This window comes from Macaca mulatta, chromosome 4 (genome assembly GCF_049350105.2).
Source record: "Macaca mulatta isolate MMU2019108-1 chromosome 4, T2T-MMU8v2.0, whole genome shotgun sequence".
In the NCBI taxonomy this organism is placed as follows: Eukaryota; Metazoa; Chordata; class Mammalia; order Primates; family Cercopithecidae; genus Macaca; species Macaca mulatta.
In genome coordinates, this window is record NC_133409.1 from 175984593 (window position 1) to 176009588 (window position 24996).

The 24996-nt window shown below is 42.7% G+C and overlaps 1 protein-coding gene across 11 annotated transcripts in view; it reads right to left on the minus strand.

Moving 5' to 3' along the window:
* RREB1 (ras responsive element binding protein 1) overlaps positions 1-24996 on the minus strand; it is a 201365-nt gene that overhangs the window by 39448 nt on the left and 136921 nt on the right. For all 11 annotated transcript variants that reach the window (XM_078000970.1, XM_078000972.1, XM_078000968.1 and 8 more), the window contains exons 6-8: positions 23243-23406; positions 1395-1539; positions 684-820 (exon numbers count right to left, since the gene is read on the minus strand). In XM_078000970.1, coding sequence (XP_077857096.1) covers positions 684-820; positions 1395-1539; positions 23243-23406 — 446 coding nt within the window. The remainder of the gene's footprint in view (positions 1-683; positions 821-1394; positions 1540-23242; positions 23407-24996) is intronic.

Genomic DNA, 24996 nt, shown 5'->3' on the forward strand with positions numbered 1-24996 from the left:
CCTGAATTCTTCTGGGAAGTCCTGTCACTACCCATGTCTTCTGCCTGGCAAGGCTGAGGATCAGAAACACTGGAGCTGGGAAGCCCCTACAATTGAAGCTGGATGGCAGAGCAATCACCTTTCACTTTTTTATTGAAACATATCAGGCTCCATTTTTGGCCAAGTATCCTGCACTAAGCAGAACTTTCTCTTACCCCAAAATGGCTTCTCAGGTTTCTGTGCTATGAGGTCTAGCTCAGTTCAAACACTTCTTAGTGCCTATGATGCACCAGTTCTGTGCCGGGGGTATCCAACACACAGGCTGTCCCTGTTTGGGCCACATATTCATGCATTGCTAATAGTCATTTGAGTGGCAACATCTTTTGCCAAGAAAATCTACCTGTTGTCCAAGAACACCCGTGACAGCAGACTCCCCAGTGTTCAGGGGCTCACTGGTGACTACTCAAGGGGCTTTGCTGAGAGAAAGAAGGCACAGTGAACTATGTGAACACCCTGTGGATACAGCCACCCTCTGACAACTCTCAGCCAACTTCTTCCTCACACCAGTACTTTCTGAACTGCCTCCCTAATGTTGTGCACAAGTTCAATCACTGGAGCCCAGTGTGGAGTAATAGGACTTAAGAACATTGTCACATGCCAGGAGAAACAGGAATGAACAAGGTCTAGTTCACCCCTTCTCCTACCTTAGTGGGTTATCTGAATGGGTCTCCATGTGGGTCTCCAGTCCATACTTGCAAACAAACTCCTTGAAACATACTGGGCAGTGAAAGACTTCATCAGCCTTCTTCTCCAAGTCACCTGACTGCCCATCTTCTACCATCTGAGGGAAAAGGAAAAAAGTGAAGTCACGAGGGAGGTCTCCCACATGGGATGGCTTAAGAAGAGAGGCCAATGCTAAGTTCAGAGATTTACAATAATAAAAGGCAAGGGTTGCATTATCCAATCCTGATTATTAAGGACCTGACCATTCATTCATTCACACAACAAATACTCCCGGAACACTACCATTCATCCACCCACCCACCCACCCACCCACCCACCTGACAAGTACTTATGCAGCACCTGGTATCTGCCAGCACTGGTAATAAAAAAGTGAGAACAAGAGTCCCAAACGCTTTTGAAGCTTGCGTTTTAGCTAGAAAAATCAGGTAGAAAGCATGGAAACAACTGTAAAAGCTCTTCATTTCATCTCTGGGCTCAGCAAAGGGGCTCCAAAGAGGAAGTGCACACTAGCACTCTTCTCTCAGACACTCTACAGAAACAGTATGGGAAAACACAGCTTAAGAGCTTAGGATGGATGTCTGCCAAGTCTCCACACTGAGAAAATAAAGATTAGTGGTATTTCTGACAGAAGTCCCATAAGCAGGTGAATCTGCGCTGGGAGCCAAGAGGACCTTTTTAGCTGGTGCTGGGTCTTCTCTCTCTGACTCGGCATCGTGACTCAGTTTCCTCTTGGAGGACAATCGCCTACGTTTCAGAGGAGATGGAGGGGCTGTGGCTGTGGCACTGTTAGGGTCCTTCTCATGGATCTTCATATGTCTGAAAAGAACACACACACAATGTGATCTTTAGAAGTCAGTTCATTTATGTTTTTAATATTTTATATTTAGGCATTGGTACTTAAATTTTCTTTAGTTAAGAGACATGAGATATAATTTATACAGTGACTTCTGTCTTTCTAAAACTCTATAATCTCCTTGAACCTCTCTAAAAGCTCTTCCAAGTGCTGTCCAAAAGTGTCGCTCAATGCCTTGCTGTTCACTAGAAGACATTCATGAACTTAACTGGCATTAACGAGATGAAAACAAACTATCTGGTGACCTGATCCACTCATGCAGACAAAAAGTACTATTTTAGGACATGGAATTCTATAGAATAAAGAATTCCCAGATGCTAAACTGTTCCACTAGTTCATAAACTAAGTGCTAATGCTATCCTTGCCCCCAGAACCCACCTCCCATCTATCTGTTGTACACATCTGTCTTTTCTGCTTTGGAAGCATTTTGGTGGTCAAATTCGAGACATGCTAACAGAGCAAATGTCCAGAGTGCTTAAGACCTGAAAGCAGTTCCCTGTTGTTCGTAGTATTATGTGGATTTATAGATCACAAGAGTTAACTCGGACAGTAGAATGAAAAAGTTACATGCGGTAACTCTAATATCTACAGGACTAGGCTACCCATATGATAAGAAAGTATTACGTAAAATATGTGTATGTCTATTCCAAAAAGAGAGTCTTATAGGTTATTCAACTTAAGTAACCTTACTTTACTGACTTCTAAAACACACATTCTAAGAACAAGGTCCCAAGATATACAGGAAACAAATGACATTACAAATGAATAGTGAGTTTTAATTTCCTAATTTTGCAACATAAAAATGATTTAGTTTTGCCAATGACAATCATCATGACCATCGTCATATAACTGTGGTTGAACTGTGCCAGATTTAGGACCACAGTCACAGCTTTTTATGAATAACTATTTTATAGGATTATCTTGCTTGAGAAATTCTCAGGAGTAGGGAAAGACAGCAAAATTTTCATGAGCTATCCTCTCACCCTTCTGAAAAGAAGTTTCGCTCTCTTTTTAGCTGTACTCTCCTTTTTTGTTGCTGTTGAGACGGAGTCTTGCTCTGTTGCCCAGGCTGGAGTGCAGTGGCATGGTATTGGCTCTCAGGAGGTCACGGTTGCAGTCAGCTATGATCATGTCACTGCACTCTAGCCTGGGAGACAGAGTGAGAACCGATCTCAAAAAAAAAAAGAAAGAAAGAAATAGAATAATAATAAAGAATCACAAACAAACATTATTTAGTTCTTGGCCTCCTCAAGCCTTGTGAAAGTTAATGGGAATAAATAGCTTTGTTCTAAGCACCACCTCTATTCCAAAGTGATTGTGATTTCAGGACACCATCCCTCAATATCGGCATTAGGAGCAAAAAAGAAAGGCTGGCAAGTTTTTGACACTCCAATTTTAGAAATGCTCATTTTAAAGAAAGCATCTAAGAGTTGAGAAAGTATGATAAGAGATGTAAACTAGCATCAAATCAATAAATTACTCAAAGTGAATTTTAATTAACAGAACCCACACCCTTTTCTACAGTTGATATGAGAATATTAAAAATTAAGAGGTTGACAACTATAAACAGTTCATGAGCCCATTTCAAGCAATATCTTTTGAAAAATAGGACATAATATTTATAAAAATACAAAATGATACTTAATTATTTTGTTCTTGGGATTTGTGAAAGAAGTTGTTTTCATAAAGGAGGGACTGAGGCCAACACTTAGTGAGGGCCTAGCAGGAACCTTAGACAGATCATTATTTCCATTTTGCAGATGTGGCAGCTGACGTGCAGGGAGGTCAACCTGCCCACAGCCTCAGAGCTTGATTTGACCTATGTGCGCCGACTCTGAGCTCATGCTCTTCCCCCAACCCCAACCTCTCTCTCAAGACCACGCCAGTCAGTTAACTCTGTTCTGGATCACCAGCTGGAATCTTAGGGATACAACCTGAACCTGGACACTTCCTCTCTGGTGGACTGTGGCCACAGGTGGCACAGTTACTACCAAACTTCAACAGGAGAGTGAAGGGGGTGAGGAGCCCACAGCTCAGGCATAGAACGCTGCCACCTCCAGTTTTGCTCAAGGACTGCAGAGCCTCTATCCTAGTCTGGAAAGCTGGGGCTGCCCTTGAACTGCATCACTCCTAGAAGTGGCAGAGCGACAAAAGCAGGCCAAGACAGTCTGACAGACGGGGCTCACTCCAGTTCTCCCACTGAGCCCCAGAACCCCAGGTGCGAAAGCACAAGCACCGCTCCATTCCAGGGTGAAATCCCCAGCTACTGGGCACAACATGGGAAATTCTTGCTTTGTCCTTCAAACCACATGATGAGCAAAAGCCACGGGTGCATTGACAACCTCAATTCAGCCCACGGGTGAACTGCAGGGTTGGAGGGGTCCGGCCAGGTCTGACGATGGATGTGATGTAGTGAGAGATTCTCCCCACTGCTCTGACCCCTGCTCTGCTTCCCTGGCCTCCAACAACAGGAGTGGCGACTTGCGCTGTTCATTTCCTCCCAAAAGCTCAAAGGAAGTGGAGCCAGGATCATCATGATGAGACACTAGTGACCCCTTCCCCTCAAGCTGTAGCCAAAACAAATTAGGGGTGATGGGAAAGAGAATATTCTAATCCTTAGAAGGCCTGAGTCTTTCTCTCAGGGTTGATTTCAAGGGCTAATCTGTCTAAGTTCCATGCATCCTGAGAGTCAATAAATGACAAGGAGCCCATGAACTGGACGGGAGCTGGGATGGGATTCAGCCCTCTATTCTGCATAGAAAGTCCCTCTCCACAACAGACTGGAGGCATCACCATTTAGTTCTGCTTGGACACTTCCACCAACAAGGACTTCTCCATTTTCACCGGCTGTTCTAATTGTTTTTTCTTTTTTTTTTGAGACGGAGTCTCGTTCTGCTGCCCAGGCTGGAGTGCAGTGGCCGGATCTCAGCTCACTGCAGGCTCCGCCTCCCGGGTTCACGCAATTCTCCTGCCTCAGCCTCCCCGGTAGCTGGGACTACAGGTGCCCGCCACCTCGTCCGGCTAGTTTTTTGTATTTTTTAGTAGAGACGGGGTTTCACCGTGTCAGCCAGGATGGTCTCGATCTCCTGACCTCGTGATCCGCCCGCCTCGGCCTCCCAAAGTGCTGGGATTACAGGCTTGAGCCACCGCGCCCGGCCCGGCTGTTCTAATTGTTAAAACCATCTCCCTCACATGGAGTCACAAATTCTGTCCTTGCTTTAACTGTCTATCTGTCCTCAAGGGAGATGCTGTGGTATAGCATCAGTGTATGTTCTCATCCGCGTGGCAGCTCTTCCAATAGTGTAAGAGGACTACTGCGCTTCTGTAATGTGTTCTCTTTTCAAAAGCGAACAGCTCCCCTGAAGCTCTGCTTGCAAGTCTGTGGAATTATACTGGTCCCAAGTAACCTTGGAATGCTCTCCAGTGTACAGGTATCCTTCATGAAATGCTGGATCCAGATGCAAATTCAGTCTGGATGTGATCTGACAGCTCAGAGCACATGGCTGGCACTATGACCTCCAGAAGCTACATAAAGGGAGCCTGGGTGGGTTCCATTGGGTGTGTTTATACCCTCAGTTCCTACCAAGTTTGTTGTCAATCACAACCCCCATGATTACTTCATTTACTGCTATCAAACCACATCTCCTCCATTCTGCACCTGAGCAGTACATCTTTTCACCTTCCAGATTGGCGAGGGTGAGAAAGTCTTACATTAACAATATGCGGTGCTGGTCTGGTTCAGAAGACTGGTACTCTCTCATCATTGGTGAGAGTAGAAATGAGTGACCGCCTTTCTGCAAAGTGGCTGAGCACTAGAGATATGAAGTTTAAATATGTATGATCTTTACCTCAGTAATTCCTCTCCTAGAAATCTGTCTTAAGGTCTAATAACTGAACAAGTGTGCGGAGATCCATATATAAGGATTCACATTTCAATGGATACATTGCATAAACACTAGCAGTGGCAGGAATTCCTACCAGCTGGTCTTAGTATCTTAAACTGGCCACTCTGCTCTTCCTCTTGCTCTCTTATTTTCCATTTTCTATCCAGCAGTCAGACTGAGCATCTAAAACACAGGACCAATCATACCACTTCCCTGCTTAAATTCCTCTGACAGTCCCATTCTTAGAATTAAACTAAATCTGGCTTCCACCTATCTGCTAGACTTCAACAGTGGAGCACCCTGCCCTCTTCCATCCCAAGGCCCTTTCAGACAGACTAGCCCCTGTGGGTCCCTCAAACGCATCCAACTAGTTCCCACCTCCGGGACTCAGGTGCTTGCTATTTCTGTCTGGAAAACTGCACCCCAGACCTTCCCAAGCCTGGCTCCTGCCGTCCAGGTTTTGTGCCACGTGCCTCTCCTGCAAAGCCTTGCCTGAGGCCCCACACCCCACCTGTGCAGATGCTCTCATGCCCACAATTTAGTGTTCCTTCCTCCACAGCACACAGCAGTAGTTGAATATACCATGTATTTTACTCGTCTGACTGTCCCCTCACCCTCAATTGAAAGTAAGTTCCATTACAGCAAGAACCTGGTCTCTGTTGTTCTCTGCATGAGCCCTGGTGGCACATAGGTGTTGGTCAGTAAGTATCTGCTAAACTGCTGGATGGAAGAACAAACAAATAAATATTTGTTGAATTCCTGAATGGACAAATGAAGGAGTGAAGGAATGAAGTGTATGTAGAAAATGTTTGCTTCACTCAGAGTATTACTATGACATTTATTCTCAGGTTCCAGGACACCTTACAACTTGCCTTGCTAGAATTTGGTGTGAGCAAACCTGACATGAGATTGTGAACAATGCCACATTGTAGGGACTTCAATCGAAAACACTCTAACTATGAACACTGAGGACATGTTAATCTTTTCTTATTGGAATTCATGTTTGTTCATTCCAAACAATACCTACACTCATTATAGAGAGAGGTTAATGTAAAATCCAAGTATATTTCTGCTTTTCCATAAAATTCTGTGATTCTCTTTTGGAAGCATGACACTTTAATAGTAGGAATCCTGCCGCACTGTGGTCTAAGGAAGGAATTTTATCAGAACTTTTGGAGTCAAGAAGTTTTATCCTATTCATAACACCCAAAGAGGCTTTTACAGTGATAAACGAACACAAATATTGCAGATGTTTTTTAAACTTGGAAAAAAAAAACCCCCAAATCTGAGCACTTTTTGGCACAACTGGAGCCTACTTTGAATCTAGGAGTAGATGCTGATTTTCAGCTTAAATGGCTTTTCTCCCACAAGTGTAATCATTTGCTTTCTAAAATTTGAGATGGTCCATTGTAGTAGGGTAGGTTATCTGTGACAATATTGAAAACATCAGAGTTAAACCAAAGAGTACACCCTGTGCAAGGGCTGAAGGCTGGTCAATAACTCCGGGGAGACAGACCAATCCCTAAAACCTGACCCTCCCTGCCTCCCTGAATGTTTTCCTTTCCAGTTCCAAATACAGGAACTTTCTGCTGACCTTCTTTAGGCATGTTAAGTCATTAGATTTGGGAATGGGGTAAAGCTCTTAGCTATTCAAGCACTGGCTTTCTCTGAGCAGCAATCAGGAATCTGGGTGGGAAGATGGTGTAGACAGACACCATGTGATGCAATGAAAACTTTTGGGTGGTCTCTGAGCAGTGACACATTTGAGACGTGTGATCTTTGTTCTGCCACCAGTAACCATGGAGACTCCAGAGAATCTTGGGCTCCCTCAGCTTCAGTTTCCACACTGGTAAAATGAGGACAATCCTGTCAGTCTCCTAGAACACCAGTATTCCCTCTGTAGGCTTCTGACCAGCAGCATGGGCACCATCTGGGAGCTTAATGCAAATAAAAACCCCTGAGTCCCACCCCAGACCTGCAGACTGGTAGGCACTGGGTCAGGGCCCAGCAGTCTGGCTTGCACAAGCCCCGCAGGTGATACTGAAGCCTGCTTAAGCATGAGAACCACAGGATCATAGTGAACTTCTCCAGCTCTCTGCACCGTTTGCAGGTTTGGTTAACCATTTGACCAGGACGCTAACATTTTTTGGATACCAGCATTAGACATCTCCCAGACTCATCTTCCAATATACCAGCAATCTTTGCATCAGTTTACCAGGCATAAATGCTTAACCAAAAAGTTGGGAAATTTAACATTCTTAAAATTCTTTTGGGGGCAAAATCCTTTGGGAAACTCTCGACCAGTTTAAATGTGATCCAAACCAAAGATTACTTGGTCATAGCTGCCCTCACAGCAGGTCTCAGACATTCTTCAAGCTCTCCGTGTGTAATTTACGTGTGAAGGTTAAACCTCAGGAGAAATATAGACACTTCCAGTATTTGCTAACTTTTCAGTCTCAATTTCCTCCTAGGACTGTTAATGGAGAAGCCGACTCATTTGATACTCTGAGTGAATGGTACCGTGAGGAAAGTCACTCTGTCAGGACACAGGACGCTGTATACAAAGCACACACAGCACGGCCCAAGACATGCCAAGCCAGAGGCAACAGGTTCAAACAGGGTCTGGCAGGCTGGTTATAGAGACATCCTCATCCGTACCTGGTGCTTGCTTTTTTTTTTGTCCAAAAAAGCCTTGTGATAAACAAAGAGGGAGTGAATAAGATTAAGAACCTCCACAGCTGCACAACCTACATTTCTGGCCAAAGTACGTCTCTAGGAAGATGTGCGTATGCTTTCATAACAAATGCCTAGGAGAGGAGCTCAGCGTGCAGGGCTGTGGATGATGCTTGTAATGCCAATCAAGTTCTATGCAAGCAAATGGGGGACGGAGAGCAGACAGAGTGGGAGGGGGTGAGGGGAGTACAGCAAGGTGGCAATTCCTGGTGTGGCCCCACCTGTAAAGTGCAGAGGCACCTTCTAGTAATTCAGGTGTTGTTTGGGTTCAGTCATGCCTGTCCGGAAGGCAGGTCACACCAGCTGTCCCAGGGTGTGGAGGAAGGTTAGACAATGCGTAAGCACCTGTGCTGACCCCCAAAGCCAGCCATCTTAGAGAAGTCCAAAGTCAGCCTGGCATGAAGTGTAAGCCCGCAGTCCGTAGGCTCGCTGTGGGAATGCCGTCAGCCAGGCGGCTCCCAGGGCTCTCGGGATGCTCCTGGTGAAATGCACCGCACACTGCAGCCACCACCAGCGGCCGGTTAGATCCCGCAGCCTCTGATGTGGGCAATGTGGCCCATGGAGGCCGTGACAAAGTCAAGCTTTGTGGCTGATACTGAGGTTTATTCCTACTGCCTTCATTCAGGGAGGTGTCTGTAAAGACCACATGCTCCACAGCACAGATTTCCTCTACAAGCCCCCCTTTCCCTGCAATACTAGGGCAACATGTCCCCAAATAGAGAGCGTCTCTCATCTACTGACTGTAGCATAGCATTCCAATGGAGCCAGTGTAAGGATACAGTTAAATTTGATGAGATTTAATTTGAAGTCCAGGTGTACCAGGGGTTCATTTTCATGTTCCTTGTAAGCAAACGCTTTGGCAGGCTCTCAATCTCCACTGCTCATCAGCCCAGAGCTTCTCTCCAACCCCAGGCGTGGGGTCATGGCTCTCCAGGCTGGACCACCATCTCTGCTCTCCTGCCTCAGGTTCCTTGGCAGTATTTGAAGACAGCAGTTCCTTTTCTATCTTGGTCCTTCTGGTTTCTTGGTACAGATACTTCCTTAATGATGAACTGAGCTAGAATGATAATGCCTGAAGAATATATATTCTTTTCTTTCTGGAAACAGAATCTTGCTGCACCACCCAGGCTAGAGTGCAGTGGTGCGATCCAAGCTCAGTGCAGCCTCGAACTCCTGAGCCCAGCGTCAAGGGATGACATTCTCTTGCTAATGACTGTCTACTTAGAAAACTGAGGCCCCTTCTCTGCTACCTCTACAGCTCCTTCCTCCTCTCGACTTTCAGATCCAGTAGTGGGTAGGGGGTGTTGGCAGTCAGTCCACATTAACCAGCACCAACCTTTTAAAAATCTTTTACTCTAGACATGATTCCTAACTGCCCTGCCCTTGAATCAGTAACACCCTACATCTGCTTGTGCTTGTCTTTTTCCCTTGCCTGCTTATTTATGCTAAAATAAATGTTCATGTTATTTGGTCCCCATACCTATTTACAAAATCCACAAAAATACACAGTACATATTTTCATACAAAATCAGACATTCTTAAAAACAAACAAAAGACCTCAGAAGTTGGATGAACTGACGTTTCTCTCACCCAAAGAGAACTCTCATTAACACGGAGCTGCAATCGGCCGGCTAGGCCCTTCCTGGATGAGTCCAGAGACATCAGTGGAAGGCTCCCATTTCCCATGGACAGGCCTTAGATACCTCAGGGCAGCCGCTGTGTTGTCATGGCCTCTTCTTCTTCCCCAGGCTAACCTCCCTCGGTTTCCTCAACACTTACATGCAGCCTGGGGTCCAAATCCCACACCCATGGCTGGCCTCTCCCAGCAGGGACGCTGAATATCCTCATATTACAGTGTGAGGTGATGGTGCCCCAACTTAAGTCATCATTCCCAAAGTGACCTCAAGAGCCCAGAGCTGTCCCCTCTGAGCGAAGCCATCACCAGCCACCACAGAGACCAGCTTCCCAGGGCAACGGCTAAAATCATATACGCCAACCCCCACACCTAAGCTTCGTAGGAGGAGGGAAGTGCTGAAGTCACAGAGGCCATTTCCCACTTCAGCTTGAAGGGAGACCGCTTGAGGTGTCCTCAAGAAGGCAGGACCTAGTCACTCTGTGCAGGAGGAAGAGATGACTATCTTCATGACAGGGCAGTGCGAAGTCACTGCCACTCCTCAGCCAGTTCCAAAAGAGGAACAAGAAATGCACGGGCGGGGCCATCCCAGATGGTCAGCCACGCGCCCATGAGGAAAGTGGAAGGTGCAGTGGGCGAGTGCAGGAAGAAGCCTAGTGAAAAAGGAGAGCCACCCACTCTGGAGATGTTGTGTTATATTGCTTAGGGGCCACTGAGAAACTGCTGGCAAGGAAACGGGAACCAAGATTGGAGAGAGAATGATGAATATAAATGAATCCAAAGAGAAATGTCACCTCCCAAGACCAACCAGGTGACAGTCCTTCTGTATGACCAAGGCCGTTTATAGCCACTTTTATCTCAAACGGATGGACACGGTGCACACATGGCCCCTGTTCTCCAGAGATGTCGAGGAAGCAACAGTATACCATCTACTAACAGAAACCGGAGAGGAGAGCCCTGGAGGAACCTGCAGCATCGCAGACCTCAGTTTTCCCACCCATAAACTTGGAACAGCAGTCCTCTTGAGCAAGCTGGGTTATATAAGCATGAAGAGGAAGAATTAAGTGCTGACACCGCAGGACCAATGAACCCATTATGCAACTGAATCTCCGGTTTAAGGAAATACAAAATCTTTCTCCACTGAAGGCCAACAACCTTTCCATTAAGCATCCCAGAGCCCCAAGAGAAGCTGAGGACGGCCCACAGGCACACAAACGTGCCAAAGGTGAGATGAGAATCCGTATCATGAATACACAGGCTAAGACTTCAATGCTTCTTGTTCATGTTTCAGTGGGGAAGGTGGGATGGGCGCTGAGGGGGCAATGTTGCCACTAATCACCTTCCTTAACACATCAGAAAAAGGTTGACAGTGAGTGGGCACGCTTCGGGGTTTGCTAGCACCAGCTTGTTCAGCCCGAACAGGTCGGACAGGTTGGATATTTAAACAAAGGCGGAAAAATGTAAGGTATAAAACCCTGTGAACTGCTACGGTGGAACTGCTGCCAGGTCCCTGCAGGTTTCATTTTGTGATCTAATGCTGGAAGTCAGGCTCCCTCTTGACTTTGCCACTTTCGTGTTATGAAACTAAACTGGACACACACTCAGGACCTGTTCAAAGTCCTCAGCGCATCAGACAAGGGGCATGGTCGGCGAGGACACCAGGGCACGCTGCATTCCAGAGCAGAGGCCAGCTCCTTGCTCCTCATCCTACCCCCAGCAAGCCCATCCCTTACCTTCCCTAACCTAATTTCTCACTCTCACCCCTGCTTGCTGTTCAAGTGTGGGCAAGCATGATGTTCCAGATTCTGCTGCCATCCACCAGTTTTACCTGGTTTAAGACTGAGCTGCTGAAATAACTCAACAAGATATGTCAAAAATACTGTACTGCCCGCATTAAAGATAAAATTTATTTTGCATTTCCTTAGTTTCCAAAAAACAAACTAACGAACACCAACTCTGCTAAAACAGAAGAAAACTTAAGTTATAAATATTAGCATCCAGTTGACCAAATGATAAAAAACTAACTATGAGCCAGATCATAAATTTGAGAACTAGTGATAGGATGAAAAAGACTTGATTGCTGCTTAACACGTCCACTGAGGGGACAGTGTCCACTTGGACAGTTTTATGATTGTTATGCTCGTTGGCATAACTGAACTTGAACTTGGTCAGTTCAATTCAGAGAGAAATTCTAAATTAAAAGTAAGCATCAGCTACAAGGAGGTTTCTCAAATATTTCTTCAAAAATACAAAGTAAGCCGGGCATGGTGGCTCACGCCTGTAATCCCAGCACTTCGGGAGGCTGAGGTGGGTGGATCACCTGAGGTCAGGAGTTTGAGACCAGCCTGGCCAACATGGTGAAACCCCATCTCTACTAAAAATACAAAATTAACTGGGTATGGTGGCACATGCCTGTAATACCAGCTACTCAGGAGGCTGAGGCAGGAGAAATGCTTGAACCCAGGAGGTGGAGATTGCGCCACGGCACCCCAGCCTGGGCAACAAGAGCAAAACCCCATCTCAAAAAATTAAAAAATATATATATATAAATAAACACATATACACACACATATATACCCATATATATAAAAAATAAGTTGTGCTGATTGTTAAAGGGTATTAGAAAAGAAAAAAACACAAAGTAAAAGGGAAAATGTTTTGAGGAAGGTCAAGTCTAGCAAACAAAAAACAGGCTACACAAGAGACTGTCAATTAAAATTGGCCAACTTTTGGCTTTGATAACTTTCTTACACTTTTTATCTTATTTGAAGAATAAAATTCAGTGACAAATCCCACTTGCCTACCTTTTTTCTCAGAGGATAGTGGTAGCTTTCAACTATTCAGGTTTCTAAAATGCAAAGTAAAAATTCTGGAAAGAACCACAGAATCTCATCTAATAGTATTAATGCAAATCCACACTAAAAAAGTATAAAAACAGGCCAGGCATGGTGGAGTGTGCCTGTAGTCCCAGCTACTCGGGAGGGTAAGGTGGGAGGATCGCTTGAGCCTGGGAGGTTGAGGCTACAGTGAGCTATGATGGCGCCACTGTACTCTAGTCTGGGAGACAGAGTGAGACCCTGTCTCAAAACAAAAAACCACACACACAAAAACCCAAGCACACACACATACACACATACATATGTAAACATCATAGAACAAGCAATCAAACAAAAAAAAGGCAAGTGTTCAGGTAATAATAAGGATTTGCACAACTTGGCCACGGAACTTCAGCATGACACACAGCTACTGTTGCACAGCATTGTTACCAGGCTCTCGGGTTCTTAGAATGCAGCCTATGTTGCCCCAATTGTTAAGAAGCTGGGAGTGTATTTTCTCACTTTAGTAAATCCATCTGCTGAACAAGTAGGTATAAGGAGCTGCTGGGTTAAATATCTTAAGAGAGAAGAGAACGGAAGGCCTTGAACTACAATTTGTTGTGCACCTAACCTGAGCCAGAGGCTTGAGTATATGTTACAGCATTTAATCCTTCTAACAGATTTTGTGAGTAAACATTACCCCCACTAAAGACGAAGAAATTGAGGCTCTTGACCACTCCAGGGAGTATCCTTTATCAGCCCTGGCCAGAAAAGTTAGGCAGAGCTATCAGGACTCAGAAGCACCACAGAAGATGTCGCCCTTCTTTAAACCACTACTGAAGTAAAAATAAAAGCACACAGGTTTCACATCCAGCCAACGAGATGTAAAGAAAGGCTAAATTTATTTAATCAATCAGTAAGCTTATGTGGTGAAAGCTTAATAATGCTTTTGGGGGGAACTGGTAGCTCAGACATTCTGCTGTAATCAACAAATTTGTACATATCCGCTCTTTTTCTCCATGTCTTATCTAGTGGAAAATCTCCACTCTGGAGGGAAGATTATGGGCCTCTTACCAAGGTGCACTCTCAAGAGAGGGAAAAGCATATTAAGTGGAATGATCATGGAATGGGATATTACACTTACATATATTTTGTTTTATCTGGTTAAAAGAGAAGTTTCAGCCCTTCTTAAAGAAAAGCTTTCTAAATTATACCAGAAGTATGTCTATTTTAGTGTTCAGAGTACTAACATATGCTGAAAACTGCTTTGATACCCAAGTATTATCACGATGAAACTACAGTACCAAATATTCACTAAATGCCTAACATGTATCAGGAGATATATACAGTTCATACAGCTATGCTGACTACGAATATCCCATTAAAATCACATTTACACAAACCCCTCAACAGTCTTTGTATAGAACATTTATGTCCTTCTAAGTGGAGTTAAATGTGTTAAGATCTCTGAGCATCCCTGAAGGACATTTGCTTTTGATTTGTCTTTCCCCCTTGGATGTAGACGACTGAAATGCTTTTAAGCTTTTCTTTTCCATAGAAGTATTTCAACGGAAAAAAAACGTTCACACAGTCCAGGGCAGGGTGACCCACAGAGTTTTATCCTACAAATAAATATATAATTTATTTCCATGTGAACTGTCCTGATACCTTCCTTCCTGCAGAAGAATATGTCAAGAGGGACAGGGACCTTGTGATTACGAGATTAATTTTAAGATGGGACTGACTGAACCTTTGAGTGGTCACCTCCACCCTTGAGAAGCAACACGTGCCAGAACAAGCTACAGGGTGTCCTCAGAAACTTGGTATGACCATGATGGAAGTTCACAGGACCCTTCCTCTTGCTGGGCACTGAGGGTAAAGAAATGACTGTCCCCTGCTTTCAGAAACACTGTGCTACCTCTGCTCCTTCTCTCATTTAATACTGGCCACCTGTTCCAGATACCCAAGTGCAGTTGTGCGCCAAGGGCTGGCTTAGCCTAGGCATCTGAGAGTAGTATGCTAAATTCAGAGCCTTCGTGGTCTCATTTGTCATGGAGCAGGTCACATTTCTGTGCAGCTAGTATTTTCTTCAAGCATAATAGGAACATATAAGCCTCTGTTCCTGAAGCCTATCCTGATGTCCAGGGGCATCCTCAGGTCCTATGTCTCCTACACTTGGCAACAGAAAAAAATCATGCCTATGGCCGCAGGAAAAAAGCCTGCAACAAAACAACTAGATGATGTTCCAAGGATTTCACTTCTTCATCTTACCCCTTCTTTTTGAGGCAAAGTTTCGCTTTGTTGCCCAGGTTGGAGTACAGTAGCGCAATCTCGGCTCACTGCAGCCTCCGCCTCATGAGTTCAAGTGAACTCCATCTCCTGGGCAGCTGGGATTACAGGTAAGTGCCACCACACCTGGTTAATTTTTGTTTTTTTTTTAAATAGAGATGCGGTTTTGCCATGTTGGCCAAGCTGGTCTTGAACTCTTGTCCTAAAGTGACCCACTCACCTTGGCCTCCCAAAGTACTGGCCCATCTTCACCATTCTAATGACAGCTGAAATCAGAACACATCCCTACTCTTCAAAGAATAAATGAAGTCAGTCATGAAAACTTGCCTCTGCCAGGGTCTTAAGTATGTCCTTAAATGTAACACATGCTCTACAACTCTCTTTAGAATTAAAAGTCTACAGTCTGTAAAATACAGAGCAAAGTGAAAATTAATTTCCTATTTCCCCAAAGCAATTTTAAAAGGAAAATACCAGTTTTAGAGACAGGCTTTATTCCAAATGAGGCACATTTCAATCCTCTGTTTCAAGTATCATTTCTTCACAGCTTTGCAGCCCAGCACTTTCTGGAACAAGCTTTGCATATTGCAAAGCTCAATGCCCTTTTTCCTACATTGAGCTCTCCCAGAGGCATGCTCTGGCTCAGTTTCCCAAGTTTGTTTTGGAAGACGAGCACCACTCAATCCAAATTTTCAACGTGGGAGCAACTGATAAAGAGTTCTGGGAAGTTAAAAGCTGGAGCCACGGTGATGTTTCCATGATACATGTTTTGTACTTGATGGCAACCTACTCTTCTGCTCAGCAACTGAGCTGTGGTTAGAAAGGCTTGGGACAAAGGATTTTCAAACCTCAAAAACATGAGAATCTGCATACAGGGAAGTGGCAGCTCACAAAGCTATACCAGATATAGTAATAAATTAAAAAGGTCTTTACCCTAACCTTTCTCAAAACAAATTAAAATAATATAAGTAATAAATTAAAAAGGCCTTTATCCTAACCTTTCTCAAAATAAGTTGGTATTAGCATCACTCTCATCTCCCTACTTGCCAAAATATAATTACTTTTAAAAGATCAAGTAAATTTATTTACTAGTAAAAAGTGTAAGAAGTTATAGGCTTTATCAGTGCTACAAAGCATCTGTCTACGACTACACATAATTTAATATGCTACCTTCATTCTGTGAAGTTTACTTTATTTGGCCAATATAACAATTCTGAGTGTCCTCTTATAAAACTAAGATAAAGGAAACTCTACAAAAAGACTGAGTCGCATTATAAATACAGATAACTAACAAATACTCATAAAATGACTATAGGCCAAAGGAAATAGAGTGAGTTGCTCTATACACCTCAATATCAGCTAAAAGTAACTTGAAACTTCAAAGGATGTAGTCCTCAGAGTCTGTGTTGTGAGGCCCTCTGAGTGTTTCAGCAAAAAAAAAAAAAAAACAACTTTGGGGTGGAGCCCAGATCTGCCTCAAGCAGGCAAAACTGGAGAGCTGGGCTCATCTGGAAGAGTGTGCACACACACGGAGGTGTGCACCCCATGTGTGAGTGTGGACAGCCTTCAGACCAGGGGGTGAGCAGAAGAAGGCAGAAGGGTAAGCTGTGTGGTCATCAACTGTGCTGTTGAGGAGCACAGCACAGACCAGCCTTGTGGAATCAAGCCTTCAGAGAAACGAAACTCCAGAAATCCATGCTACAGAGAATCATGCCACGGCAGAGGCCCCACCCAATCTGTACCCCTCAGGGGAGGAGCCAAAAATCAGAGCACAGGGCCATGTCAGACGAAACTGGCACAGTTGAGGGAGAGCCTCGAGCAGGTTATAAACAAGATGGAACGGAGGCACCTGGGTGTGGGTGCCCTGGGAAGCGGAGGCAGAGGTTCTCTGATCCCTCAGCTTAGCGTCGGCTCTGGAGACCCCATGAGGGAATTCCTGGGCACTACCCAATCCCAGCAGGTGCCAACAGACCTTGGGAAGCAGTGATAGCGGAAGGGAAACAAGAAAAAGAACTTTGATCTTAAGCACTAAACTCTTACAAGTCGACTGACTGCCTTCCGTGCTTCTCAGGACCTGGGTTGCATTACTCTTTTTAATTCCTGCACACACATCCCAGGGCAGTTCTGGCCCCTGATTAATGTAACACAGGCCCACAGGTATGTGCTTGGGAGAGATCACAGCTCACTACTAGAGTCTCAGATTCTGGAACAGATCCACTGGGGCAAATAAATCTAACTCCACTCTCTCTGGCACATTTTTGTAAGTGTTCTCACATTTTTATAATTTTTTTCAAAAGTACAGTTTCGCCAACAAATGAAATGGTAATGACTTTTATGTGATTTACCAAAACCCAAATGTTTTTTTAACTCATTATTTGCAACTTTCTGCAAAGACATAATAAATGTAGTATGATAATCCCCAATATTTCAAAAATAGTTACTTAAATTACAGATTTAGTGTAGCAAAAACTAAAACAAGCAAACTTAAATCACTCTCAATTTACTCAATTTATTTTCTGGCATTATAAGAATGTTTACTCAATATATTTTCCCTCTCTGGCACATACAACAATAAAAGAGTAGTAATCATTATTGATACGTACCATTTAACAACAACTATCCAAGTGCTTTGCATGTGTTATTTACTGATCATCACAGCATTCCCATGAGGTAGGTACGGCTAATACTACGTTTTACAATGAAATAATTCGGACACAGAGGTGTCAAGTAACTTGTCTGGGATCACACAGCTAGTAGTGGAACACTTTCCTAGATTGTCATTATGGTGGTTTCAACTCTAACAATACAGACTCAGAAACTCCCTCTACCCAGGGGATGTCCATAGTACACTGTAAACCTTCAGAACCTTTTACAAACATTATTAAATCTGAGTCCAAATTCAATGTGAGGTAATACTAAGCCATTCTGTTAAAGTGTCAAAAAATTAAGAGATTTCCACAAAATTCTACAGAACTAAGATTAGAACTCAGCCCCAATTTAGTCCTCTCCTCTGAATCAAGGTGCCTCATAATAAGTAAAATCAGTACCAGAAAACCAAAGATTAGCACAAACAAGTATCCCCAAGGCCTGCTTTTCTTCTGTTGCCCAGGCTGGAGTGCAGTGGCAAGATCTCGGCTCACTGCAACTTCCACCTCATGGGTTCAAGCGATTCTTGTGCCTCAGCCTCCTGAGTAGCTGGGACTACAGGCACACATGACCACATCTGGCTAATTTTTGGCATTTTTAGTAGACACATGATATTATGATGTTGGCCAGGCTGGTCTCAAACTCCTGGCCTCAAGTGACTGGCTTGTCTCAACCTCCCAAAGTGCTGAGATTACAGGTGTGATCCACCGTGCCCAGCCAATGCCTGCTTTAAAAAAAATATTTATAAATAACTCCAAAATACAATGACCATAAATGAGAAATGTATCTTAGAATAGTACCCAGGGCTATGCTACAAAAAGTTCAAAATAATTTCTAAGACTATCCAAGTAAACCCAGACAACACAGAGTAATAAAATTCAGTCAAAATGGTTGCCCCCCAAACTATCCCATGCTCACTATACATAGAATATGCTAGTGGGATGACAGTAATAGTTTACCATTGAAAAATAACGTTCTATAACAGCACAGAATGGTGTTGAGAATGAGGAAAAGAGTGAAAGAGTGTTTTTTCTAATATGCAAAGTGACACAAAAGCTACATCAATGATTTCTCACATACAGTCCATGTGTCCCAATCAGAAAATCTGAAATCTGAAACATTGAAAGTTTCAATATTGAAAACTTTGAGAGCTGACATGATGCCACAAGTGAAAATTCCATACCTTACCTCATGTAATGGGTCCCAGTCAAAATTTTGTTTCATGCACAAATATTAAAAATATTGCATACAATTATGCTCAGGCTATGTATATCAGGTGTATATGAAACATATACAAATTTTGTGTGCAGACTTGCATCTGTGTCCCATCCTCAAGATACCTCATTATATATGTGCAAATATTCCAAAAAACAAAACAAAACAAAAAAACAACAAATCAAAATCCCAAACACTTCTGGTGCCAAGCGTTTTGAATATGGGGTACTCAACCTGTGGTAGTTAAAAGCATGGCCTCTGAAGCCAGATATCCTTTATTCAAATCTTATCACTGTCTATTACTTCAGTTCTTTCCTCATTTGCAAAATGGGATAATAATTATACAATCCTTACAAGGCAGAGTACATAAAAATAAATGGAGATCAATAAGGAAATGGAAGACTTGAACAATGCTATAAACCTACTAGACCTAACAGCAAATCTATAGAACACTCCACCCAACAGCAGCAGAATACACATTCTTCTCAAACAGATGGAACATTCTCCAGGATAAACCATATGCTAGGTGATAAAAGGAGCCTCAGTACATTTACAAAGTTTGAAATCATGCAAAGTATGTTCCCCAACTATAATGGAACGAAACTAGAAATCAGTAACAAATTAATGGAATGAATTTTCCCGACCATAATGAAATGAAACCAGAAATTAGTAAGAAATTTGAGAAGTCACAAATTTGTGAAAACTGAACACCACACTTCTAAATAACCAGTGGGTCAAAGAAGAAATCACAAGGGAAATTAGAAAACATGCTGAGATGAATGAAAAAGAAAACACAACATACAAAAACTTACGGGAAACAACTAAAGCAATGCTTATAGGAAAATGTACAGTTATAAAAGCCTGTATTTAAAAAGCTCTCAAGTCAATAATCCAGCCTTACACTTTGCTGTAACACCGGAAAAAGGTCAAACTAAACCTAAAGAAAGCAGAAAAGGGGAAATAATAATGTTTAGAACAGTAATTTAATGAAATAGAGGACAGAATAGAGGGAAATCAATGAAACCAAAAGTTGGTTCTTTGAAAAGATCAATAAAATTTACAAATGTTTAGCTAGATTGACTAAGGGGAAAAAAAGAAGATTCAAATTATTATAGTTAGGAATGAAAGAAAGGAAATTACTACTGACTTTATAGAATAAAAAGGATTACAAAAGGATATTATGAGTTATTGTATGCCAACCAATCACTTGATGAAATCGCCAAAATTCCTAGAAAGATACAAACTATTGAAACTGACTCAAGAAGAAACAAAATCTGGGGCCAGGCGTGGTGGCTCGCACCTGTAATACCAGCACTTTGGGAGGCTGAGGAGGGAGGATCACCTGAGGTCGGGAGTTCAAGACCAGACTGGCTGACATGGTGAAACCCGATCTCTACTAAATATAAAAAAATTAGCCAGGCGTAGTGGTGCACACCTGTAGTCCCAGCTACCCGGGAGGCTGAGGCAGGAGAATCGCTTGAACCCGAGAGGTACAGGTTGCAGTGAGCCAAGATCACGCCACTGCACTCTGACCTGGGCGACAGAACGAGACTCTATCTCAAAAAAACAAATGAACAACAACAAAAGAATAAAGGACAAAAACAACCCAACTAGAGATGCAAAAAAAAAAAATCATCTGACACAATCCAATACTTTTTCATGATAAAAACACTAAAAAAACTAGGAAAAGAAAGAAACTTTCTCAAACTGGTAAGGAACATTTATTTTAAAAACCCACAACTAATATCATATTTAATGGGGAAAGACTGAATGCCTTCTCCTTAAGATCACAAACAAGAAAAGAATGTTCATTCTCTTTACTTCTATTCGACATTGTTTTGCAGGTTGTAGCCGGGGCAAGTAGGCGAGAAAATGAATACAGACATGATATAGAATAACCTAAGGAATCCACTAAGTAACTACTAGAATGAATAAATGAGGTAAGGTTGGAGGGAACAAAATCAATATATAAATTTTAACTGTGTATCAATACACTAGCCATGAACAATTGAAAAATTAAATTGGAAAACTACTTATAGTAGTATCAAAAATAATAAAATACTTAGAAATAAATTTAACCAATATAAATAAATTTAACTTGTACTCTGAAAACTATGAGACGTTGAAAGAAACTGAAGACTTAACAAATGGGAAAACATTCCAAGTTCATGGATCAAGTTAGTATTGTTATAATGGCAATACCCCCAGATTGGAACTTTTAACAACAGTTTAGCAATTCCTCGACTTAAACATGGATTTACCATATGACCCAGCAATTTCATTCCTAAGTGTCTACGAAGAAATACAAAAACATAGGCCCATACCAAATGTTGTACAACAATGTCAACAGCAGCTTTGTTCATAATAACCAAAAAGTTGAAACAACTTAAATGTCCATCAACTGATGAAGGGATAACTAAAATGTGGTATCATATTTCTACAATGAACTATTATTTAACAATAAAAAAGAATCTGAAGCCCACTGAAGTACACGCTTTACATGGTATAACGTATGATGTATGAATTATACCGTAAGATGTAAAAAAAAAAAAAACAAATGAAAAGTGAATACAGATATGTATTCATGTAATACAGATATGACACCCAGAGCACCATAGCTTCAGCAATGATTATTTATTTGTAAAACACACTGCCACACAGGTTATTGTAGAAGACAATAACTATGCCTTTTATAGCTGTGTTTATTTCAATCATGTCTCAAAATGGAAATTTTCCGAATCAGGAGTGATTGGGCCTACTATCAAGAGATGTCTCATGGAGGATCACAGCGGTCAGCGGTTAGGGCCAAAACGCCACTAGGAGGGTCCTCTTCATCAGTGTGCCCACTGCCCCTGCCAACTTGGAGCTGGCCCATGGGGAGTTCCACTGAGCAGGGGCTCAGTAGGAAAAAGTGAAGGAATCCCCAAGAGGGGAACAGGCAATACCTCTAGGACCAGATTCTGAGAAGGGCAAATATGTAAAGAACAAAGGACTTTTTGGGCGTGTGGGGTGTAGAACGAGCAGACCTAAACGCAAAGCAAAAATAAATGATACCAACAGGCCAACACGGTGGTAAAAAAAATAAAAAGCTAAAATGCAAAATATTGTATTGTAAAATAGTGACACTATTCAATTCCTTTATACCCGAAAACACTCCCAAGACAGGAGGGGCAAAGAGAATAACCCATCAGGACTGAAATTTATGAGAAAACAAAAAAGCAAAACACTTTGTAAATTCTTAATATATTCCTACTTTTCATGAAGTCATACTCTACCTCACTTCTAAGAGTTTAGACTGAGATATACACAGGCTTTAAATTATTGCAGCATTACTTAGAAATGCAAATAATAATAAATAACATCGAGTGCTTAGTTTGTGCTAGGAACTGTACGCTAAACTAATTATCACCTAATCCTCATCCTTATCCAATGAAGTAGATATGATTAAAAATCTCGTTTTTGGGGGGTCAAAATAGCATGAAAGAAAATAATTAAACAAAAAAATCTTTTTTTTAAAGATGAGAAACTGGAGTACAAAAAGGTTAAGTAACTTGCTTGAGGATAGAAAATTTACAAGTAGCAGCTGAGACCTGAATTCAGGTGCCTAGTTTCCAAATCAAGAAACTTAACTGCTGTATCAGTATGTCCCATGTGCATGTATAATAAACTGGCCCATCTCATTTTAGTGTTTATATAACCAAATATAACTAGCATATCCATTTTATAGTAATTATATAAAGTTTTCTTTTGAAATAAACATGTAACAAATGTGACTCAACTTTTTTAAAAGAAAGCAGAATAAGGACTAGACAGGAATATGGAAGAGTAAATCCCTCAAAACATGTACGATCAGCCTATAAACTATTTTCCATAGGTTCACCCCAATTTTAATATGTCCACCACTCTACTGTCTCCCACCTGAGTGAGCATCTTTCTCTCTCAGGAAGTAATGTCCTGACGTTCATCAGACTTTCTTTTTCTTAATTTTATCCTATCTTATCCTGAAGCTCCAGGACCAGGCCACTTCACTATTTATTAAAAGGTCCCAGACGTTTTGATTTTTGCAACGAAACCGTCTGTGAGGAATCTGGTAGGCATATGCAAGTATTTTTTACATGGCAGGGTTACATGGATGCTACTCTTGGAGGGCTCTTCTTTTACATGTGATAATCTGCACCCAAACAAACTCCAACTGGCAGAGGGGAAACGACTGTGTTTTATCCTGAAGAACTCTGAAGGGCCACAGACCTTGCCAAGGTACTTCCGTTTCCCATGATCCGACACCTCGAATACCCCAGAGATAGTGTGCATCTCTGGTTTTTCCATACAACGGACACAGTTCCAGAACTCTCTGTATCTTTAGGCAAGTCTTCTGAAGGCTCAGAGGCCACTGTCCTGCCTGCCAACCTCCAGGTACCAGCCAACCCCCCAAGCAAAGGGCACCCTCACCCACCTGTGCATGTTCCCATTGGTGGTAAATGATTGGCCACACACAGTGCACTTGTAAGGCCTCTCGCCAGAGTGCACCAGCATGTGGCGATCGAGGGAGCTGGCCGAGCTCAGTGACTTCCCGCAGATGCTGCATGAGTGGTCGGCTCCTCCAGTGTCTGTGTTGTGCTGCAGAAAGCAGTGATCACAGCGGTCACTTACAAAGTGCATCAAAAGCTCAGCTCTTAGGAAATGCAGATCCAGAGCTTTATTAAAAAACCAATGAACTTTCTTGGCTATGTGTTTCTCTTTCATTTTAAGTATCTTCTTGAAGGGGTACAATGTATCAGGAAAACAGGCAAACAAATATTTTGTATGATCTTCCTCCATTCCCGCATTGTTTTGAAAACTATTTCTACTGAAAGGCTCAGAAGAGCCTTCCCAGGTCTTTCTTTGAATCACATACAGATTCACTGACCACATATATTAACTCCTATGAGCCGAAGGACTCTCAACAGCGAAGGAAATATGTCCTCCCATTAAAAGAGTCGATGTCCCGTCTTCAAATTTGATGACTCAGGCCTGCCGTCAGAGAAAGAGAACTGAAACCTGCACAGGGCGGTTTCGGCCTCTGAAAGACGGTAAAAAGGAACATTTCTATTCAAACCCCAGTCACTTTAGTGACCTGATGTTATTCAGTACTATGTCATGATTATACTAGGTCATCAATCCTTCACTGTTCTACACTCATCAACATTTTGTCATGAATTGGCCATAGCAGAAGAAGGAGGATAAATCTTATAATAAAGGAGAAAAGCAAAAAAAGACCCCAAGCTGAGTAGATTTCCTTCTGTGTGATGTACATTTACACTAAGGAACAGGGTTGCAGCTATGATCTCATTATGCTGTAAGGGATTTGGTTCATACCGACAAGCAACATACAACGAAAGGTCCTTTAACTTGATGTTTGTTCAAATTTAAAAGGGGATTTTAGGCCGGGCGCTGTGGCTCACGCCTGTAATCCCAGCACTTTGGGAGGCCAAGGCAGGCAGATCACGAGGTCAGGAGTTTGAGACCAGCCTGGCCAATGTGGCGAAACGACATCTCTACTAAAAATTTTAAAAAATTGGCTGGGGGTGGTGGCGGGTGCCTGTAATCCCAGCTACTTGGGAATCTAAGGCAGGAGAATCATTTGAACCCAGGAGGCAGAGGTTGCAGTGAGCCGAGATCATGCCACTGCACTCCAGCCTCGGTGACAGAGCAAGACTCTGTCTCACTAAAAAAAAAAAAAAAGGGTGATTCTATTTTATTTTATTTTATGTATTTATTTATTATGAGACAGAGTCCTGGTCTGTCACCCAGGCTGGAGTGCAGTGGCGCAATCTTGGGTCACTGCAACCTCTGCTCCCGGGTTTTCAAGTGATTCTCCTGCCTCAGCCTCCCAAGTAACTGGGATTACGGGTGTGTGCCACCATGCCCAGCTAATTTTTGCATTTTTGGTAGAGACAGGTTGGTCTGGACCATGTTGGCCAGGCTGGTCTCAAACGCCTGACCTCAAGTGATCCGCCCATCTGGGCCTCCCAAAATGTTGTGATTACAAGCGTGGGCCACTGCACCTAGCCAAAAAGGAATTCTGCATTGACCTAGGACTTTGTCACAGGAATATGCACATATAAAAGTCATTTCATAACCACCTCCCAAAATTATTTAAAATACTAAATTTAAATTAGGCACAGCTACAACTCATCCATTAAAATCCAATTACCCTGCCCTCTGTTT